The sequence below is a fragment of the Mercenaria mercenaria genome, chromosome 4 (genome assembly GCF_021730395.1).
Source record: "Mercenaria mercenaria strain notata chromosome 4, MADL_Memer_1, whole genome shotgun sequence".
NCBI classification, from domain to species: domain Eukaryota; kingdom Metazoa; phylum Mollusca; class Bivalvia; order Venerida; family Veneridae; genus Mercenaria; species Mercenaria mercenaria.
Genome location: NC_069364.1, coordinates 69,085,568 through 69,107,883, shown reverse-complemented (window position 1 = coordinate 69,107,883; position 22,316 = coordinate 69,085,568). Strand labels below are relative to the sequence as shown.

Genomic DNA, 22,316 nt, shown 5'->3' with positions numbered 1-22,316 from the left:
TAACATTATGCTGGTTTGAACTTTAAAAGTAACTCGACAGCTTGTTCACAAATTTTTCAATTACCTCGGGCAATTGATTCCATCTTTTCTCTTCTTATTCCCAAATCAGTCATGTTTTGACAATTTATAGGCTCTGTTCAAATCATATCACATGCCCATACAACAACTACATGTCATGTAAATCTGATAAAGTTTCAGTAGAGATTTTTGATTTTGTTTCGCAAACTACTACAATACCACGTTTGCAAAAAAATAAGTTATATGTGAAGAATATCAGATTTTGATATTTGATGCAGTTAATTGCATATTTAAGGAAATAACATTTTGTATTCTAGAGTTACTATATAACTATGCATGATATTATATTAAGATAGGGGCTTTCAAGACCGAGTGGTTAAGGCACTGACTTCAAATCACTTGCCCTTCATCGATGTGAGTTCGAGCCTCATTAGGGACGTTGAATTTAACATGTGAGGAAACTACCCAGCTGGCTTACAGAGGTCAGTGGTTCTGCCTAAGCGCCCGCTCGTGATGAAATAATGTACAGAGGGACACTTGGAGTCTTCCTCTACCCAACAATATAAATAAATAGATATAAATTGAATAATATATTACTAGCTTATTAACTTACATTGAGCGTCTCTTACAACATTATACAGAGTGACATTACACGCAGTTTATTTCTTTGGATTTTAGTTAAAGCATGATGTAATGGATTGAACAAGAAAAGATTTTTAATTGGAACATGTTCATACATTTTCAGAGTTGATTGGGTCTTACTAGAAGAATGTTTCGACATTAATCACCCTATACAACAAAAGTTTTTCCTTACATAATTTATACGTTTTATATCTGATCATATAACGCTATTTTGATGTTATCAAATATATATAGTCATACATGTCTAGGTCACAAGCCGTAATTAATAAGACTTGTTGCACGTGCTAAAATGTTCAAAATTAATGAACATTTGTAATTCCTTGCCACTGTTGAAATTTACATGAAATTTTCATTATCTAAAATTCCGTTAGTGTCATTAAATATTATTTCCTCCGGATTTAAGTAGGTATCAGCAATGGAATTGACCGTATTTTAAAAACTTATTTAAAAATAGCTACTCATTCTTTCCAAAATCTAAAATCGTGATATTATTATAAATATAGTAAGCATTGGCTGATTTGTATCAAATTCAGGGACTCTAACTGATGAGTTGGAAAGCAATTTCAACTATTCGATAACAAATGGAAATTACACATATTACAACGAGCACCATACACGTCCGAGATTCCTAGAGGAGCTAGTGGGGAACCTAACAGCATTGTTTGAAGGTTATACCAAATCAAACATATCGCTTTTCAACACTACATGCATAAATAAATGGAACAATGCACCTAATGTACAGTGCTTGTTAGCTATCGCAAGAACAGGCGACATTAACCTAGGCATTGCTGAAATGTCTGCAGCGAAGGAGACACATCGTATATGGGAGACATTACGTAAGAAGTTACAATTACATACAGTCATGCTATTTTGCTATATGTGTTATGTCCCTGTTGTCTTAATTAGCCTTTAACCTACTTATGTTGTTCTTTATTATACGGCGATATATTTGGACAAGTACTCGTTTATTTTTCGGATGTGTAAATGTTCCAATATATCGCCATAATAAGCAGGACACTGTATGAATAATCTTATATTCTATACTCATTTTTCTCTGTACAAAAAAGATTGCGGATACTTTCATCTATTAAAAGTATATAGAAGCGCCGCAATACAGATACCTTTATCTGTCAACGAAAGTTAATAAAATTGTCGCACCGTTCAGTATGGAATCAAGTGTACCCAATGCAAACATATGAGACAGTCAGGTGCTAATGCGAATCTTTGCTGATTCGAAGAAGAAAGCATAAGTATGGAATAAAGAATGTTACTGTTTAGAAGAACGGAAGCAAGGTGAGGTTTATCGGACGTTATCATTTAGGAGTTACAATTGTAATTTACACAATATTTTAAGATATCCTTTTCAGCTCTACGAGGTATTGTCGGCGTTACTGGCGGTGTCGACATCGGCGTTGGTTAAAATTGTTTATGTTCACCTATTCTCAAAAACTCTGAAGAGCTACAGCTTTGAAACTTTGCACACTTATTTATTATCATTAGGGAACTATGCAGACCAGGCCCCATAACTCTGATATGCATTTTGTCAGAATTATGGCCTTTTTAAAACTCCCGGTTCTGAATTAAAAAGAGGATTATGAAGAATAATGAAATAAGTTGTTTTCGGTTCTTCGTGCAAAACAGTGATTCGTTTATAATCTATTTATTCAATATGCTACGTTCTTTATTATATAACTTAAATGATATCTTCATATCTATATGAGTCTTAACATGGAACATAATCATACTGTCTTATTGTCCTTCGTCAGTTCCTAACCCTTTGTGCGCTATGCGTCGTCCACTCGTCGTACCGTCTCATAGTAATTTTACTTCTTTTTCTAGCGTTGTGACGCAGCTGAAAGCCGGTTCTGTTTTGGGAGTGGGCTAGTTGAGAGAATAGTTTTGGCGTCACTGATGGATAGAAGATTGCTTTTGGCTTATTTGTGAGGTGTGTGTGTGTGGGGGGGGGGGGGGGGGCTTTGGATTGGTGGCGTGTTGCTTTTATGATGGGTTGGGTGGATTTTGGGGCTTGTTTGATTGTTGAATATTTGTTTAAAGATGCACTATTTTTATTAATACCACAACTAACCGCTGTATTTACATGCAAAATAATTCATCAGTTTTATTTTTTTTATTCTTGAATACTGTTGTACAAAGTTTATATTTCAGTAGTGAAATCCAATTTTCTATTTTCCTTGAAATACTTGTCATACGAGCAATAATCTAAGACAATAATAATACAGTAAGATTAAATTTATTTCTTTTTTCTGGCTTTGTTATGCAGCTGAGAGCCGGTTCTGTTTTGGAAGTGGGCCAGTTAAGAGAATAGTTTTTGGGTCGTTGATGGATAGAAGATTGTTTTTGGCTTATTAGTGAGCTTAAGGCGGCTGTTTTTCGGATTGGTGGCGTGTTGCTTTTATGATGGGTGGATGGATTTGAGGGCTTGTTTGATTGTTGAATATTTGTTTAAAAATGCATTATTTTATTAATGCCACAACTAACCGATGTATTTACATACGGAATGAATGTACATCTTCAACGAGTCCATGAACAGATTTGTTTTGTTTTATCTATTAAATAAGTTAAAACACGAACATTGCAAACTATTAAATGCACAGCATAAATTGTTTCTTTGCACATAACAAGTTAAACAATGCCCAGCACAGACTAATAAAAGCACAGAGAAAGTGCTGAATCTACACAACAGATTGACAGATTAGCAAAAAGACGGCTGCACAATGCAGATGTATAAACAATTTGGTAGAAGGAACATATAACGTACATTGAAGTACAACTTAAGGGATAACGAAAGAGAAACATCGACTGACCAAGAACATTACGATTATGTTATATGGTCACTATTAATTTTCAAGTAGATCTAAGAATAAATAATTCCAATTATAAAATGAAACAAGTAGCATAATGAGTAACATTTGTATTGGCTAAAATGAAGCAATGACCGACATGAAGAACGCATTTGTTATATCAAAGAAGTTAAATCCACATTGGAAGTTAAAATGTCACAAAGCATAATATAATTTTGTACGTAATCGTACTCCACTGTATATATAGATATTTTTTTTTTGGTTTGCCTCTGATAATAGGCTCATAAATATCTTTTTACTTGGTTAAACCTCTTTGATGGCTTTGTCACATGACGATCAGAGCGGGTACGACAGACAAAAAGCATAGTCAGTGAGCTTAAACTTATAATTCCAATACATATGAAGTATGTGTGTATTTCTATTTAGATAATCATCCCCCAAATGTCTCAGAGAGCTTCCCCGAATACATCACTGTACGATATAAAGAAGATTTAAACTGGACGATAGATTTAAAGAACTACGTCTATGATGACAACACGGACAAGGATGACCTTAAATTCGAAGTTCAAACAGAACTGCCGGAAAAAGAGTATACACTTGGTAAGATATTAGATACTTTTTGACCCGTAATCCGTACATTCACATTCTTAAATTTGACCTGGTATCTTTGTATCCATAATTGCTTTAGAGATGAATAATAATTATAGTACAACTGTTTAATTGCTAAAATAGTTATGTAATTTTACACATAAAATGTTAGCGACTGTAAAACGAATTCTGTCACACGTATTCGGATAAATTGGTTTGAATAAAGTATAATATATTAAATGTTTCATTTCCAACAACATAAAATCTATAGTGCCTGATACACCTATACCATTAAATCGTTTTATATTAGTTTAGTCAAAACGGTAATTTTGTGAGTAAATCATGACTGTGTTTGATGTGCTCTGGGAAATCTACCTTACCATTTATATGTTTGAACATAAAATGAAACAGAATTTTACTTCTTTGTTAGGATAATATTTCTTATAGAGCGTCTACATGTATTGTCATTATTACATATGACTCAAATACGAAATATATAAATATCGATTATGCATGGACACTGATGATTTCAAAGTAACTGACATATGATTAGGAGGAAAAACAAGTCTTGTAGACTTTTCTGCTGGATAATGTCGCTTGTTAATTGTCATAAATGTATAAAACAGTTCTGTCGTCAGTAAGTGTAGTATATTTGGTCTTGTGACGGTAAAATATAAAGAAAGAAAACTTTGTAAACGATCTTGTCAAAGAACATCTGCACTACGATTATTTCAAAACACTTTTCATTGTTTGAATATTTATTGATACATTATTACTGATCTTTTATGAATAGATTTTAAATGCTTTAAGTTTGAAACGAGATATACAGGTATTGCATATGGTGTTAGTGACGTTAGAGTATTGTGTTGTAGGTAGATATGAGCTTTCAGAATTAAAATGCTCATTTGTTTACAAACGCTTCATACGCGTTGACTATAATAGTGACGGAATCTATAGAAATTAACTATAGAGTTTAGATATTAAGTGAACACACATATCAAACGATATTACAATAGCGTTTCTGATGAGCACAATGCTAATAGTATTTGAAAGGTGTTTAGTACAGCTGATATCTATTTCATTATCAAATTGCTACATTTTTAAGGATAACGTTATTCTGTAAATCTGTGGACTCATTTAATTTTGCGGACAAGAAATTATCAAAGTTGACTTTCATGAGGATTTCATCTTTATAAAAACCAAATGATTGAGGGCTTTATGTGTTCGCTGGAACTAGATTCATACAATCACGGAAGCCGCGAAAATGGGTCTCTACGAATATTGTATCTTGCATGTATCGTCTGTTCAGTTTGCAAATATATAGGTTTTCGTTCAAGTCTTGAATTTCTTTCCTACATGTATTGTTAAGTTTATAATAACGATAAGCGAATCTAGCAAAAGGATCATTGATTGTTCCGGAAATTGTGTCAATGTATTTAAATATACAATATGATGTTTACGGTTCTAGTTTAAGATATTATTTAGACCCGTAATAGTTCTCTATTTTGCCTTTACTATTTAGATTACATATTGTGGAAGAAATGTAGGTAGGTTTTACTTCTACCCCATTTTTTGTTAATGAAGTGAGCAAAATGTAAAACATTTCCGCTTGACTCGACCATTATTTTTCAATGTTGGAGTTAGAATTCGGTCTCATTAAATCCGTTTACTTGAGGCACCAATGAAAAAAATTATACCAACGGTTTTATTTTGTGTTTTTGTTATTGTTTACCAATAGTTTAGTGTTTCTTTTATTACAATTAATGGTAGAATGAATTCTCTGCAAACGTTTTAGACAGTGGCCATTACTTTGCAATTTGTCTCTATTTCATCTTGCAGAAACACCATAAATTATAAAAAAAATATATATAAAAAGACGACACGGTAAAAGTTGTTTTAAATTTGCAACATACAGTCAACTTAAGAATATACCTAGCAAATACCACTTTTTAAACATTATTATTAGGGGTCCAATACTTTAAAAAATCAATATAATAACATTTCTGTTAACAGATCCAACGTGTATGTTGCATTTAATTTATGTTTTATTTTAGTTCTTGTATAAATGTTTTGTTGTTGTATTTTTTTTTGTCTGAATAATTCAAGTTCTTAATCGATGTCTTGAAATATTTTCTTATCTAAATATATCAAAGAAGAAACGAGGAAATAAGTTTGCTCGATCAATACTTTTATCAAATTTAATTTGTATATTATCTATATGGTAATGTCAACTCCTCTTCCGCCTTATAGAAAGTTATAAAAAAGGTGATACATAGCGCTTTGTAAGTTAAGGTTAATAATCTAAATGGCTACTGAATCCAACATCAGCTAATAGCAAGAAAACACAATGTTATTTGATATAAGAGTAAAGCAACGATCCGATCTAGTACTGGATGGTTGCCACAACTGCCTTGTAAGCATTAAAACCATGAAGAGTAACTACATCTCCTGGCAGATGTCTCAATACAAAATAAAATCACTGATGCCCTGAACTTATTTAAACCTTAGTAGGGGTATCAGTCTAGGCAATCAGGATGGTATTTGAGAGTACTTTGAAATTGAAAATTTGATAAAACATACTATTGAAACAAATTAAGGACAATAAAATATATATAAAGAAAGAATAACGAACTAGAATCGTGTACTTCCCCGATAAGATAATTTTATTTAACTCGGTTATTGACAAGCAATGCCACGACGCCAATGGCCATCATATTGACGTAATAATTTTTCAATCATTTCTGTGGCAATTTATCTCATCTTTCAATACATTCAAGTAATGTCAGCGTTTATTATCAAAACGAAGACTAGTTATTGACATTTTGTTTCTTAAAATGATGATTGTTTATTTGAAATGTCTGGTCATGATTACATTAGAAAGTATTTGATACACTGTCAGAATACCAAGATGCCCGTGGTTTGAATAGCAGAAAGTTTCAAAATTTGACTGACACACTGTTTTTCAAACACATAGACACTGGAATCTCTGAATATAAGAATCAAACCAAATTTACCCAGGATAAGACGAAAGACACAGACGAAAGCTGTCCGTATGGCCAGAGTTTAAGGAAATTGGAAGCAAAATTTTAGTTATCTATTTATAAGTGCATTAATTCTAAGTTTTATAGACATTGTGTGAACTTCGTACTGTTAGTCGCAATTCAAAATTTTAAGACGTACGTACCATGTATGTATATCATTATATCATTGTGTTATACCGTATGGCCGTTTAATTTTGCGTGTTGAAAACCAGTCTCGGGGACTATAGGAATGCACAATTCCGTCCGTCATTCCGTCTTTCCGTCCGTCCGCAATTTCGTGTCCAGTCCATAACTCTGTCATTCATTTTAATATTACTTGGCACAAATGGTTCCCCTGATGAGACAACAAGACCCCTAGCTCAACGGTCAAGGACACATTGGAGGTCAAAGGTCAATAGGGCTTTTTTGCTGCCGGGTTCATAACCCTGCCATCCATGAAGGGATTTTTATATAACTTGGCACAAATAAACCTCATAATAAGATGATGTGTCATGCGCAACTTTCAGACCCCTAGCTCAAAGGTCAAGATCACACTTGGTAGTCAAATGTTTACATGGCATGAACAGGGTCTGTGTCTTGTCCGGTCGATAACTCTGTCATTCATTAAGGGATTATAATATTACTTGGAACAAACATTCCCCATAATGTAACAACATGTCATGCGCAAAACCCGGACCCCTGGCTCAAAGGTCAAGGTCACAAGTGGAGGTCAAAGATCAACAGGTTTCTTTTCCTGTCCGGTCAAAAACTCTGTCATCCATCAAGGTCACGCTTAGAGGCCAGAGTTCAGATACAAGAATGACATTGTCCGGAGCATTTCTTCTTTATGCGTGAAGGAATTTTGATGTAACTTAGCAAAAATGTTTGCCGTCATGAGAGAGATTGTCTTGCGCAAGAACCAGGTCCATAGGTCTAAGGTCAAGGTCACACTTAGAGGTCAAAGGTCAAGTATAAGAATGACTTTGTCCGGAGCATTTCTTCTTCAATCATGGAGGGATTTTGATGTAACTTTGCACATATGTTCACCATCATGAGGCACCCTTGTTTTTTAGAATTACTTTCCTTTGTTATTACTATAAATAGTTTATTTAACTTTTTTTTGTACTGGCTGAAGGGAAAAATCGAGACCACTTTTCTGTGGTACAACATGCGTGTTATATTCAATTTTTAGATTTTGACTTATCTGTACCTGGTAAAGGCTTATGTGTGGACTTATATTATATATATATTTTTAGGATTAACTTCCCTTTGTTGTTACTATGATAACAATAGATAGAGAAGATTAGGTGCCTTCCAGTACGGGACATTTTATTGCATGGCAATACTTTATTCGGTTGTTTCTGCTTATTCTGCGAATCGAGGCTGTCAGGCAGTTATAAATTTCGCACATTTAAACCATCAGCTGATTTTGTTGACGCAGAAATAAACTTTGATATGTCGCTTAATATAATGACTCATTATTTTTATCTCACAACTGCTGTCAAGTTATTCTCTGATGTCACAACAGCCCAAGAGCAAAATGAGAGAGTTGTTTAGTAAATGGCTTATGAAAGTGTACACTGAAATTCAGGCACAACCTGAAGTAATTATAAGTGGCTACAGGGATTCCGGAATAAGTGAATGTCTAGAAGATATTAGGCAGGCATTTATTTCATTAATTTGAATTTGTACCTGGGCTGACGATGATCTTTGAAACTAATTAATGTATGTTTGAACTGTTTAAAGTTATAATACTGGTAAAACTCACCGAGATACGAATGGACATAAAACCATGAAATATTTAATGACCAGCTTTACAATAATTCACTCGCCAGGCTTCGCCGAATTCCGTAAACCAACGAAGACAGTGTCACGTGACAAAAATTTAAATACGTCGAAAACAACAATGGCTGGTCGGCCGTGATAGGATTTTGTGTAAAACGGCGGATAAATGCAGAAATTTACAAATATTTTGCTTTTCGATGCCATTTCTACAAAAAATGCATTAATGTTATAAAATGTAGCCTGTTGTTAAATAAAAGGAAAGGCAGTTTACCAGAAAATGCGATACGAATGTGCTAGACATGTTGTTGTTTTGTTTCTTAAAATAGATTAGCGTGGCTCTTTGTACGGTCCCGTACGAACAATCATTTAGCGTGGCTCGTATTACGGTCCCGTACGTTTCACAATCAATTTGTCTACATCTGCACAGTAGTCCCTAGCTAAAAGTTCAGCTCAAAGATGTTTATATAATATGTTGTTACGGATCTCTGAGCTAAAATGAATCCCGTACTGACACCTAACACCTTCGTTCCAGAAGTCTGTCGTGCTATAATTTTATCAAATGCAATGGACTCACCTTTTACTATACAATATTTCTAATCAATTTTCCTTTTGATCTGACATACATAATTTGAACACAAGTTTCAAATTGGTACCCCTGTCTGCAATATTTTGTCCGTCATTCAGTTGTCGCCTGGTCAGGGTACTCTTCATTTTGAAAAACCAATAGGCTGTAGGGAATCGTTATTTATTGACATTTTCTGAGAAATTGTATGTTGTTTTATAGATTTTATGTGATTATATAAATTCATAAATAGGTAAAATTTTGATACTGATTTTCAAGAATAACCACGTGCTCTGAACTGTTGCATGACATCATGAGTTTCTCACGAGAGACTGTGCGAGATGTTGCGGTTTGATACTGGTTAGTTAAAAAATGGGCTTTCGCCATAACTAAATGAATGCGACCATCAGAAAATAAAAACAGTGTCAGTTAAGTTATGTTAGCCAGAACTAGATAGTCCCCATTGTCAATGACTAACTGTGACTGGGAGGCGACTGTCTGGTCGACACCGATGATTGATATAATCTGAAAAGTAGATCCCTCGGAAGCACCGAGAACAATACAAACAGTGAAAAATTGCAGACTCGGTTTGATTGAGTCTGTTCATGAGCAGTAATGGAATATGCAACACTGCCCACGCCTCCTAGCACCTAGATCCAGCCTTCATTGAAAACATAAATTAGTGTGCAATATTAAAATCAGCACTATTATATTACAAGTTACAGGTTAAAAGATGATAAAACAGATATTTCAGGTTTGAACAATCTAGGCCACTCCTTGTTGTATTTGGTGTTTATTATGTTATAGATCTAATATAGCCACAGATTGTGTGCTAGAAAGAGAACACAAACATGTGTTGATAGTTCTAAATTTTACTGACTACTGGCTATATGATACTGAGCATGCGCATTATAACATTCTAAATATATTCACATATAATTCATTCAATATACAACACTCCTGAACTCTTTAAGAGTAGCACTAGATTTAACATGATGTGGTAGGTTGTTTCAGAGTCTAATGGTTCTTGGGGGGAAAATGAGTTCTCTTGATAATGGGTGCGAGAGAAGGGAATATAAAAGTGAAGGTCCTGAGAGTCTAGCCGGTACTGATCTACAAAAAAACAATGGACGAATGACGGATTTTATATAAAAGAATCAGGGATGCAAGGATGTGAAATTTCTCTTTGTTTTAACATTTACCAGTACAGTTAACATTTCTGTGATGCTTCATCTACAGACATACTTGATTTGAACATATCTGGCGGCAGCCTTTCTTAATCTTTCAATTCCATGTGTTAGAGATTGTTGAATGCCAAACAGTTGAGCAATATTCCAATTATGGTTAAACATGTTTTATACGGAGTTTCTTAAATTTGTACATTTATCATTTGTTGATCATTTCTTTTCATGTATTTTAGGGTCTTGTTTGTCTTTTTCTGTGATCTAACACTGCTGGTTCGCCTAAATATTAAACCTTTTTATAGTTTTAAATTCATGGATATGTAGCTTATAGCGAAAAGCAATGTTTTTTTTATTATTTCTTTTTATATATCCTAATCACTTCGCATTAGCGGAATTCAACTCCTTTGAGCGGGTCTTTTTCCACAGCTCTAATTTATGGAGGTACTGCTAGAGAGTCTCACAATCATGCATGATATTTATAGTGAGATAAACTACTGTATCATCAACAACGAGTCTTACGGTGCTTTTAAGTGAGCCTGGCAGGTGACGGACATGTTAAGAAAAGGCAAGGCCTAAGGACATACCCTTGCGGTACCCTTGATACCAGATGTGGCATATCTGATTGAAGACCTTTTGTGTTCGTATTGTATTTAAAGGTATCTGATTTCTGATCTCTCTGTCAGGGGGGCTTTGTCTCACTCTGTCCCTCTGGTCAGATCGCTCTGTGTCTGTACTAATAGAGGATGAATTATGCGCCCTGTGTGGCTGCATTTGAACTATGTAAAGCGTCTTTGAACGTGAAATTGATCATGAAAAGGGCGCTATATAAATCTGGTATAATAATAATAATAATAGATCAGACGATTGTGGTCGACTTTGACAAACAATTTGATAAAGTCATTACTGTTAGGTCTGTCTATTTACTAGCTTCAAGGTAATAAAAAATTCTTGACTAAAATTTAATAAAAATTGAGATTCACAACTGTGTTTTGAGCGGAAGCTATGTTGGAAGGAATTAAGCAAATTTTATTATCTAGATGATTAATAATATTTGATACTAAAACATGCCCCATCAGTTGGAATTAAGCAATTGCAAGTAAGAGAATAGGTTTGTGAGTGCTGGCTTTGCTTCGTGGGCCCTTTATGTATACAGGGACAACGAAAGCCGTCCTCCAATCTTGTGGAACACTGCTGATACCAAGTGAAGACATGTAAATGTTAGTCTCATTTTTATAGAGGAGCAGTGTTTAAGGTGTGGGCGGACATTGTGTTGTAAGCTGTTTTTTGTTTTTGTTTTTTGTTTATTCCCCTTCTGATGAATCTAAGTGAATTCTTTGCTTTTGATGTGATGTTATCAACATATTCTGACCAAATGAGATACATTGTGTACATTTATTTACTTAGTTTTACGCTCAGATATTTAGCAGCGTCTTTCAGAGAGAGAGAGAGAGAGAGAGAGAGAGAGAGAGAGAGTGAGAGAGAGAGAGAGAGAGAGAGAGAGAGAGAAGACTTATTATTGTCAATAATTAGTTCTAGTCTTATCAACCGAAATATGAAAGAAAAAGTAAGCATATTACATAATACTCAAACGATGATGTGAACTTCTATAGATGACATTTTTATTTTTCACACTTACTGCATATGTGTCATACGATGACAACAATATTGCATGCAGACATAAAATTAGCCTTTTTCTATATTCGAAATCATTTCCTGTTTATGTGCGACTGAAAATTAAAGGAAAGTAAAGAAATCGGTTGAAAACATATCAGCTGAATGACTTCAGTACAATGTAATACAAAACTGCCGTACGAAAACCACCTGCGGTTTATTTCACTATTCATACGGGACCGTACGATTAGCCCACTTCCTTTAGCGTAGTCACGGACGTATCCGAATGATGGCGGTTGTGTCACTGAAACCGAAAGTAACATTTTTTATATCCGCCTCCATCGGTGGAATCTGTCAATTTACAGGTAAATTTATCCAGTCAATGTCTTCGTGAACGGATGTTTTATGCGTTGCTGTAGAAAAATGACCTTCCAAAAAAATTCGCTACGTAATCTTCGCTGGCCAGTATTATAACTTTAAGTGAATGGACTGTGAATGGACTACGTATGAGATTTTGCATTTGTATTTATTTGTAAATAATTCATGATTTTTTTCTACTAGCAGTGTTACGTTTTATGAAAATGTCTTTCAAAATTAATTACCGGTACTAGACCTACAGTATTCATTTTCAACTCTGATTTCTGATCATGCACGGTAATAAAAAGAAATCAGATTTAAACATAAATCAGGTGTGCTAGATTCCGACCTAGTAAATGCCACCAAGACAGAACTGATGAGAACGATATGTATTTGAGTCGTTAATTATGACAAAGTAAATGCGGTAGCTATTTCATATGCGCAGAATTCACTTCTGGTTTATTAAAAATTAATTATTGTCGTAGAAATAAATAAATAAAAAAAACAACAACACAGAAATAAACTAGGCTCATTTCAGGACAAAACCGCAGATTTTTTTTTTTGCCTGCAGAATTAACCCGCTATTCGGTGCATGTACGTGCGTTTAAAAAAAAAATATACATTGATTTCAGACGGTGGAGTATTTACGTGGAATATCAGCACTGGCTTAAGGTATATAGACACAACTATTACATTTACTGCATACGACAAATTCAATAGTACCACACACTTTGGAATCTCTATCAATTACTGTGGATGCGAGGAACCAGAGCAATGTTCTTTTGAGGCGTTGAATTCCTATTCAACAGGTACTGTGTTTATCAGTTAACTTTTTGTATGTCATTGTTAACTTTTACGCTTATGATAGAAAAGGTCATATTATTTAAAAGTGAATATTGCGCTTTTAATAACTCAAAAGCATCATTTCAGCTGATGTAAACAAAGCATCATGTATCTGTCCAGCATATGCTGATGGATTGTACTGTGAAGAAATAATTGACTCATGTCCAAACGTTACCTGCTACCAGGATAATTGCGATGCAACAACCTACTTGTTATTACCAAGCTGGCCATGTGCCCCTTGTCCGAAAGGAATGCATGAGGTGATTACTCCACAAAATCAAACTTGTGAAGGTACGTAAATCTGGTTCACGTTTCAATGTACGATAGAATGTGCCCCTTGTCCAAAAGGAATGTATGATTTTAACATTCCAAAAAATGAAACCTGCGAAGGTAGGTAAATTTATTTCACGTTTCAAAATACGATACAATGTACAATAACGACATACGACAGCTGTTTGTTGAAATACCCTAGAGCTGTTATTATAACAAATATTGATACTGGTTATTTATTTCAAGTTTAGACAGAAAAACAATTTATAACAAATCTTATAGGATATATCATTATAACTAGATTAAGATCGACATGAAACTTTATCGACCTGGTAAACGTGATATCGACTGAACTTAAAATGCAACTAGTGTTCATCATTAAATCCAACAACTCAAATGTTACCTGTAAAAAGCATAATGAAAGCAGTTAATAACTTTTGAAACATGTACGAAATTAGTTTGTGTATTAACGAAGGCTTTGCGTTGTTACACTCCAAGTCTACGAACTTATTTATATTACCAAATAACAGATGCTAATTCAGTATTTGTCTAGTATATAAAGCATCACAATTTAATTTTAATCACAAGCATAGAAAATTATAAAAATAAAACAATTCATATGTTATATTGCACATATAATGCTATTTAGTGGGAACAATATGAACATTGGTGAAAAGTGATACTGACCGAACCTAAACATACAAACATGTGTATATACAGCTTTTTTGGATAAAAAGACTTATTATTTTATTAATGAATAATAATACTTATTTTGGTGCATCAAGTTTGGTGTGTATCCAAGGTTACCAATCTAAGTTTGGTATTTGGATACACTCAGCATTTTCCGTACCAGTAATCATTAGCGTGTGGACACTGGTCATTCGATTGTCGGCACGTGTAACAATCAACAGCAACATCGTAATTTTGCTTCAAGTATTATGTTCAGCTTGGTCTGGCATTTGTACAAAATGCTTTCAATTATCGTGAAACTGGAAATTGGAGGTGGAAACGAGGATTTCAAAGGTAATTTCAACCTTGCAAATTTGGTTTGTTCGTACTCGTAAAATCACAGTTGAGGTTATGAAAGTGGCATGGCACCAAAAATTAACATCGTTAAGATTATCGAAGCTGTATAAAACATACATTTGATGTAAAAGTTCAGTGAGACTGTTCGGTAAACTTTGGAAATTGATGATGAACGTCGTTTCGTATTTTTCACGGGACTTATTTTCTCCGTGGTCGGAATCAATTTATTACATTGGCAACACAGTCATTCAGTAGAATCATTCTACATGCAACAATTTAGACAAAATGTATACTCTTAAATGTACATGTCCGTGCCCGAGAAAATGTGCTAAGTTGTTCAAGTCGAGTTGTCCGAATATGTCTATCCGAAAACGTGCTAGTCAGATAAACACGCGAAGTCTTGTTGGTAAATGCCTGTTGGAAAAATGTAGATTATTGTTCTTAGGTGGGACAGGCATGGGTTATATCATTAGATAAGTATGTTAGGTGGTGCTATTATCTATCTAATGTAAATGTTGTATCGATTAAAAATTGTTTTGGCTCAACAGTTGTTGTTTACTGCAGTATATTACAATAACTACAGGAAAGATAACTCGCACACGATTGTTACAAGCCAAGATATACCCTAAGTATTTTAACATGGTTTAATACACTAACATAACAGTGTAATTGCCAGGCAAAGTATGGATTTAAATTTCATTTAAGTAATTGTTTGTGGTATACTCTTTTGAGGTCAGTAGTTGTACACTTAAATAATTGCAATCAGTCTTTAGGAAGTAGGGATTGTAATCGCGTACAGGCAGTAATTATGTTTACAGTTATTAAGCCAATTCTCTTAATTAATACATTTTTAGCATATTTAGCATGATACTTGGTTCTAATGTTTCTTTGGTAGATATTTTAGAGCTACAGTGCATATAGATTAATATTATGACTGCCAAGTTGGATGGCATGGTTTAACGAAGTTGCTGCCAGGATCAGTTTTCATATTTATAAACAAAAGCAGGAAGAAGCCGAAATGTTTTGCAAAGTGCAGTTTGGAAAGACTTTCCTAATTGTTTGTCATGTTACAAATTAGCTTAATATAACTGCAATTCATATAAACAGGATAACAGAGTATTAACAGATTTGCTTACTAAGGAAATTAACTCTTCATGACCGCACATAATACACTGGAAATGAGTTGCACTTGATTGGACTTGATTATGGTTGCATATATTTCAGCTGAAATATAAAAAAAAAATCGTTCAGAAACGTATGTTTAATTGGTAAACTATGTTTGGCTTTAAAACAGTTGCATTAGAGCGGCATGCCGCCAGATCGTTCGACAACAAAAAAAATATTTTTTTAGATATCTTGAAATAAATACTATATTTCTTAAGAAGGCTTTAAAACTTAATTACTGACAAACTTTGTGTTACGGAAACCCATGAGAATGTGCTGTCTTTACCTCACCTGTCACAAAGTGACAAAGTGAGCTTTAGTGATCGCGCAGCGTCCGTCGTCCGTCCGTCCGTCCGTCCGTCCGTAAACTTTTTCTTGTGACCAATCTTGAGGTCACATTGTTCATGGGATCTTTATGAAAGTTGGTCTGAATGTTTATCTTGATGATATCTAGGTCAAGTTTAAAACTGGGTCAACTGCGATTAAAAACTAGGTCAGTAGTTCTAAAAATAGAAAAACCTTGTGACCTCTCTAGAGGCCATACTTTTGAATGGATCTTCATGAAAATTAATCAGAATGTTAAACTTGATTATATCTAGATCAAGTTTGAAATTGGATTACGTGCCGTCAAAAGCTAGGTCAGTAGGTCAAAGAATAGAAAAACCTTGTGACCTCTCTAATGGTAATATTTTTCATGAGATCTGTATGAAAGTTGGACTGAATGTTCATCTTGATGATATCTAGGATAAGTTTGAAACTGGGTCAACTGCAATCAAAAACTAGGTCAGTAGGTCTAAAAATAGAAAACCTTGTGACCTCTCTAGAGGCCATATTTTTCATGAGATCTTCATGAAAATTGGTGAGAATGTTCACCTTGATGATACCTAGGTCAATTTCAGAAGTGGGTTACGTGCCTTTTAAAACTAGGTCATTAGTTCAAATAATAGAAAAACCTCTTTATAGGCCATATTTTTCAATGTATCTTCATGAAATTTGATCAGAATTTTTATCTTGATGATATCTAGGTCAAGTTCAAAACTGGGTTACATGAGCTCAAAAACTAGGTCACTATGTCAAATAATAGAAAAAAACGACGTCATACTCAGTTCAAAACTGGGTCATGTGGGGACAGGTGAGCGATTCAGGACCATCATGGTCCTCTTGTTACTACTTTTTACGATGAAAATCGAAAAGCGTTTGTCAAGCTTTTACTCCAGGTAAACTGTCTCGATTATAAATATCTATATTTTGAAGTCATTATTCATTACTTCAGCTATAGCGCTATTGTTTACGACGATGGGAAAATGTCTTTATTGCCGCGGCGGTCCGGGGTTCGATTCCCGACGCGGTCATCTTTTTTTTCTTGATTTGGAAGTTTTAAAATACTTTAGAAACAAAAATTTACATTTTAATGTTTATAATATGACCAAATCTTCAATTTGAAAGAAAGATTATTTTTAGCGAAATCTGGAGGCATGCTGCTTTAAGGTAATAAACCCTATATTGGACTAAGTCGGTTCAGTTTTATTACAGTGTACAAATGCTCAACTACTAAGGTATTACAACTGTATCTAACATGGTACCAACATTAAGTTATATCTTGGAAGATGGGTATTATATCTTGAAAAAAATCAGTTTTAAGTGCCTTTCATGTGCACACTTTTTTAATCTGATTCACATTTAATGGGAATGATTGCGCAAAGAACTGGTTCCTGTGGTCTCCTGCTTGCTTAAATAATGATGTATAATTTTTGAGAAAAGGTATGCTTTAAGGGATATGGAGGAAACCAGAAAATTTATTAATCTAATGTTGCAAACATACAAAATCTCAATCAGTGTACCAATTTAAATATTCGAACTATGATTAAAATCATATTCTTGACAAGGGTAAATAGTCTCGAAATAGATTAGACCAGTAGTTCGGGAAACCAATTTTAGCATTTAATATACATATTTTGGCCGGCAATAACAAACATTCTAGTCTACAAATAATAATATTTGTTAGCAAATAAACAAGAGTAAGGCTCGAAATGCTATTGTTTTAAGTGTGTTAATCATGTGAATTTTCATGACAAATTCTGCAAATGTTTTCGATATTTTCAATTTGTCTTTTATGCTATGAATCCATAATTTTTATAAAAAAAAAAGAAAAAATAAACAACAACAGCAGACCTTCCATATTTCAGTTGTGTTAAAATAAATGAATAAATTAGGGCAACGATTATAATATAGCATATATAGTAGTGACAGGTCAAATCTTGAAGCCTGCACTATGGTTTTAGTATTAAACACAAACTGTTTCACCATCAAAGGTAAATATATAAAATGGATTTGACTAAAGAGCTTTAATTAATCAAGGACTACAGATTTCTAAGACAACTTAAATTAGAATTTTGGGGGAATAAATTTTTCAAATTTATTGTGGCGGAAAATTCTATGACTGGCCAGCAGGCAGGCGCGTGTTCTTGTGGGATAAGTCAGATTTAATGTTACAATCTTTTGATGGTTGTATGTTGTTGTTATAGTGATGTATTCCGCTAGGTCGGTTGACAGTATATCAAACCATTGGTTGATTGTTTGTTGTTAAAGAGATGCTAACCGCTAGCTCTGTTAACACTTTAGTGTGTTAACCGCTAGGTCAGTTAAATTGGGTTAACCGCTAGGTCGGTTTAAAGTGTGTTAACAGCTAGGTCGGTTAAAGTGTGTTAACCACTATGTCAATTTAAAGTCTGTTAACCACTAGGTCGTCTGTTAACAGATAGTGTTACCGCTATGCCGGTTAACGGATAGGTCCTTTTACAGTGTGAACTAGGTTTTGCCCATAACTACGTAGCGTAATTCCTAGTTTCACAAGTCCGCAGTCCGCAGTTGCTATTTTAGTCAATTTATTGATGAAAACATGCGCTTGCTTGCTCGTCAGTCTGAGGGCCTGATATCATGCGGCCTTTTCTGCCACTTATTTATACTACTGATAATTTGATATACAATATTGTTCGATATCTTTGGCGTATTTTGTTTGTATAGAAGTGTTGACCTGGAATAAAGTGCTATTGCTTGTAAACTGTTGTTAGTTATTGCCTTAAGAAGTCCTAAAACAAGTCTATTCTAGACCTAGAAGATTAGCGATGTTTTGTACGACTTTCTTACTGCTTTTAGAAGACTTTTTTTTCTTCTAACCTCAAACTCTAGCAATTAAAGCACATAATTCAACTCATATTCCATATCTTCCATATCTATTTTCTGCCGGTGACAGTTTAATCATATGCACACGTGGACAGTTTTATAAAACTTTGACAAAAACTAAGCCCAGTAGATATGAAATATGAAAATAAATGTTGTGTTTATAAAAAAAAAAAAATTATTTATCTTTTGGTCATGGCGTCCGTCGTCTGTCAACATTTAGCTTGTGTATGCGATAGAGGCTGTATTGTTTCAACTGAGGTCAGAATGATTACCTCGATAAAATCTAGGCAGAGGTTGAAGATGGATAGTCTGGAGTCAAAAACTAGGCCACTAGGTCAAATCAAAGAAAACCCTTCTGTATGCAATAGAGGCTGTATTCTGCAAACGATCTTCATGAAATTTGGTCAGAATGATTGCCTTGATGAAATCTAGGTCAAGTTCGAATATTGGTCATCTGAGTCAAAAATAGGTCACTAGGTTAAATCAAAGGAAAACCTTGTGTTTGCGATAGAGGCTAAATTTTTTCAACTGATCTTCATGAAATTTTGTCAGAATAATAGCCTTGATGAAATCTAGGTCAAGTCCGAGTATGGATTTTCTGGGTTTAAAAACTAGGTCAGTAGGTCAAATCAAGGAAAAACATTGTGTATGCAATAGGGGCTGCATTTTACACTGGATTTTCATTAAATCTAGTCAGAATGGTTGCCATGATAAAATCTAGATCAAGTTCAAATATGAGTAGTCTGGGGTAAGAAACTAGGTCACTAGGTCAAATCAAAGAAAAAACCTGTGTATGCGATAGAGGCTGTATTTTTCAATTGATCTTCATGACGTTTGGTCGGAATGATAGCTTTGATAAACTTTAGGTCAAGTTCGAATATGGGTCATCTGGGGTCAAAAAACTAGATCACTAGGTCAAATCAGAGAAAATACTTATCTATACTCAAGATTTGCTCCAGTAATGATAATTGGTCAGAATATTTTTTTTCCATGAAATCACTTCGTCAAACATGACTACATTGTTATGGTGTGTTTTTCAGGTGAGCGACCTAGGGCCATCTTGGCCCTCTTGTTACAGTTTTGTTTCTAAATACATCTCTTAGGAGTACGGTGCCGCCAACTTTTTTCTTTTTGTTTGAAGCTTATTTGTATGTCATTAAAATAGCCAAATATGTTTAAGCTCTAAACTGTAGATTTAAAAAATTTGTTCTATTGAAATAATGGTGGATGGAGTAATCATGTCGCAAAATATAATAACATAAAAAAAGAGTTGTTAGCGGTATTAATGTTACACTGATATCACCGTGTGACTTATAGACTTGAAATAATGGCATATCATGTGTTCCATAAAGCACCTCAATTTTTCATTTTTACTTAATTTCAGATCAGAAATGCCTAAACAGTGGGTGAAGAAAATGCCCTACAAAATAATAAAAATATCATAACGCAATGACTTGTTTTGCTCTTATATGTCTGAGAAACTAATATTCTTATAAAGTATGAAAAAATGTTAATTGTGAGATAAATCGATACATGCGTAATGTATAAAATGAACGGTAACAAATAAATACCTATACGGTAAATTTGATTTTATCTCTTTGAAATTCATTATCATCTGGGTTCCACATCTTTTAGTTAGAACATAAATGTGTGTATTTCTTGTTAAATCCCGTTTTCGATAATTACTTTCTCAAATATATGCCAGAGATTTGTGTATTGATTATCATGGAAACAAATATTTTTGAATCCATTGTATATGATTACCTCCCATTTTTATAACTGTATCAGTTCATGTGCAACATTAATAGAAGTACATGATATTAAATAGGTAAGCTCATCATCTAAATAGTTAGCTACTTTATACAATTTTAAAATTGGAAGTCTTATGGGACTTTAAGTTATACAATGAGATTATTCATGACCAATATAAACTTTTTAACAAGACTTTTAATAGTGTATTAATCACCTTTAGTGATGGCTCTAGTTTTACTTCATTTATTTATTCTTGATATGATTTGAGTTGGTTTCGTGAACATGACATCATTGCAAGTCTGACGCCATTGTTAATTTGAAAATGTAATCAAACATATTAAGATTTATACTTCCTGGCATAGGCGAGAAAACAGCTGTATGCTATCATCTTAAAATGAAGAATTTAAATATTTCAACTCAGTTTGAGTATTACTTGATCTATAAAATGTTATACATTCTAACACGATCCTCAGCAATTGCTATATAAACATATAGCAAAATCGCCTATATATGAATCTACGCTAAAATATGATTGGCAGTTACATTTCAGCCCCTACGATTGTGACATAAGAAACTCTAAGAAAGAATTTCTACTTCTGTTCCGTTACATACGCAATATTTTAGGGCCAAACGGTTGAACACAATATTTCAAAAACCTGATTATGATAGAAAGTCATACTGACTTATGTGTAGGACCGTAAAACACGTTTTGATTCTTGCACTTAACTCAATTATGATTTTATCATTCAAATTTTTTTTGCTTCAGTACGTGGTTCTGTTATGCCACACACCACACAGCTAGCAGCAGTGGAGGTAAAATCTGGTGCCCAGTTTGCAGTTTACACAATACCAATGATGGCAGTTACAGCTGAAGCCCAAAGGGTAACTTGAATATGTGTTGATGACAACGGTGGTATAGTTGTTAATGGAAATCCGGTAGAGTCTATTCATATTCAGTCTGCCATTGAGAAAGTGTGGCTTGACCAATTGTCCAATGTGTTTCTCATTGCTCATAAGGGAAGGAGATTTGACTTTTCAACTTTTCAATTCTCATGACAGCTGTACAGAAAACCAAACCCACAGATGTCTTTTTCAAATCAGTATCTGGCTTTCTGGATAGTTTGTCGGTGTTTAGAAAGAAGTATCCTGGTCAGTCACTGAAACCGGAAGACCTTGTAGGACATCATCTTGGTCTGACATACGATGCCAACAATGCAGAAGCTGATGTTGAGGCTCTTACACATCTTCCGAAACTATGTGAAGTGTCTGATCTCCTTAACTTCATTTTTTCTCCTGTGGCTCCGAAGCATTCTCTACTGTTCAATTATGAAAAATCTAAAAATCTGCGATCCCTTGTTCAGTTAATAAGCAGTGTAATATGCAAACGTCCTACAGCAGAAAATATTGCTTTTATGTAAATATATATACGGTATATATATATATATATATATATATATATATATATATATATCTTTTCTTAGAATTTGAC

The 22,316-nt window shown here is 34.0% G+C and overlaps 1 protein-coding gene across 1 annotated transcript in view; it reads left to right on the top strand.

Moving 5' to 3' along the window:
* The window catches only part of LOC128556656 (mucin-like protein), a 38,824-nt gene extending 17,106 nt beyond the window's left edge, over window positions 1–21,718 (top strand). Inside the window, exons 8-12 of the mRNA XM_053542258.1 lie at window positions 1,194–1,496; window positions 3,909–4,082; window positions 13,222–13,398; window positions 13,520–13,723; window positions 21,594–21,718. Coding sequence (XP_053398233.1) covers window positions 1,194–1,496; window positions 3,909–4,082; window positions 13,222–13,398; window positions 13,520–13,723; window positions 21,594–21,718 — 983 coding nt within the window. The remainder of the gene's footprint in view (window positions 1–1,193; window positions 1,497–3,908; window positions 4,083–13,221; window positions 13,399–13,519; window positions 13,724–21,593) is intronic.
* Window positions 21,719–22,316: the final 598 nt, after the last annotated feature.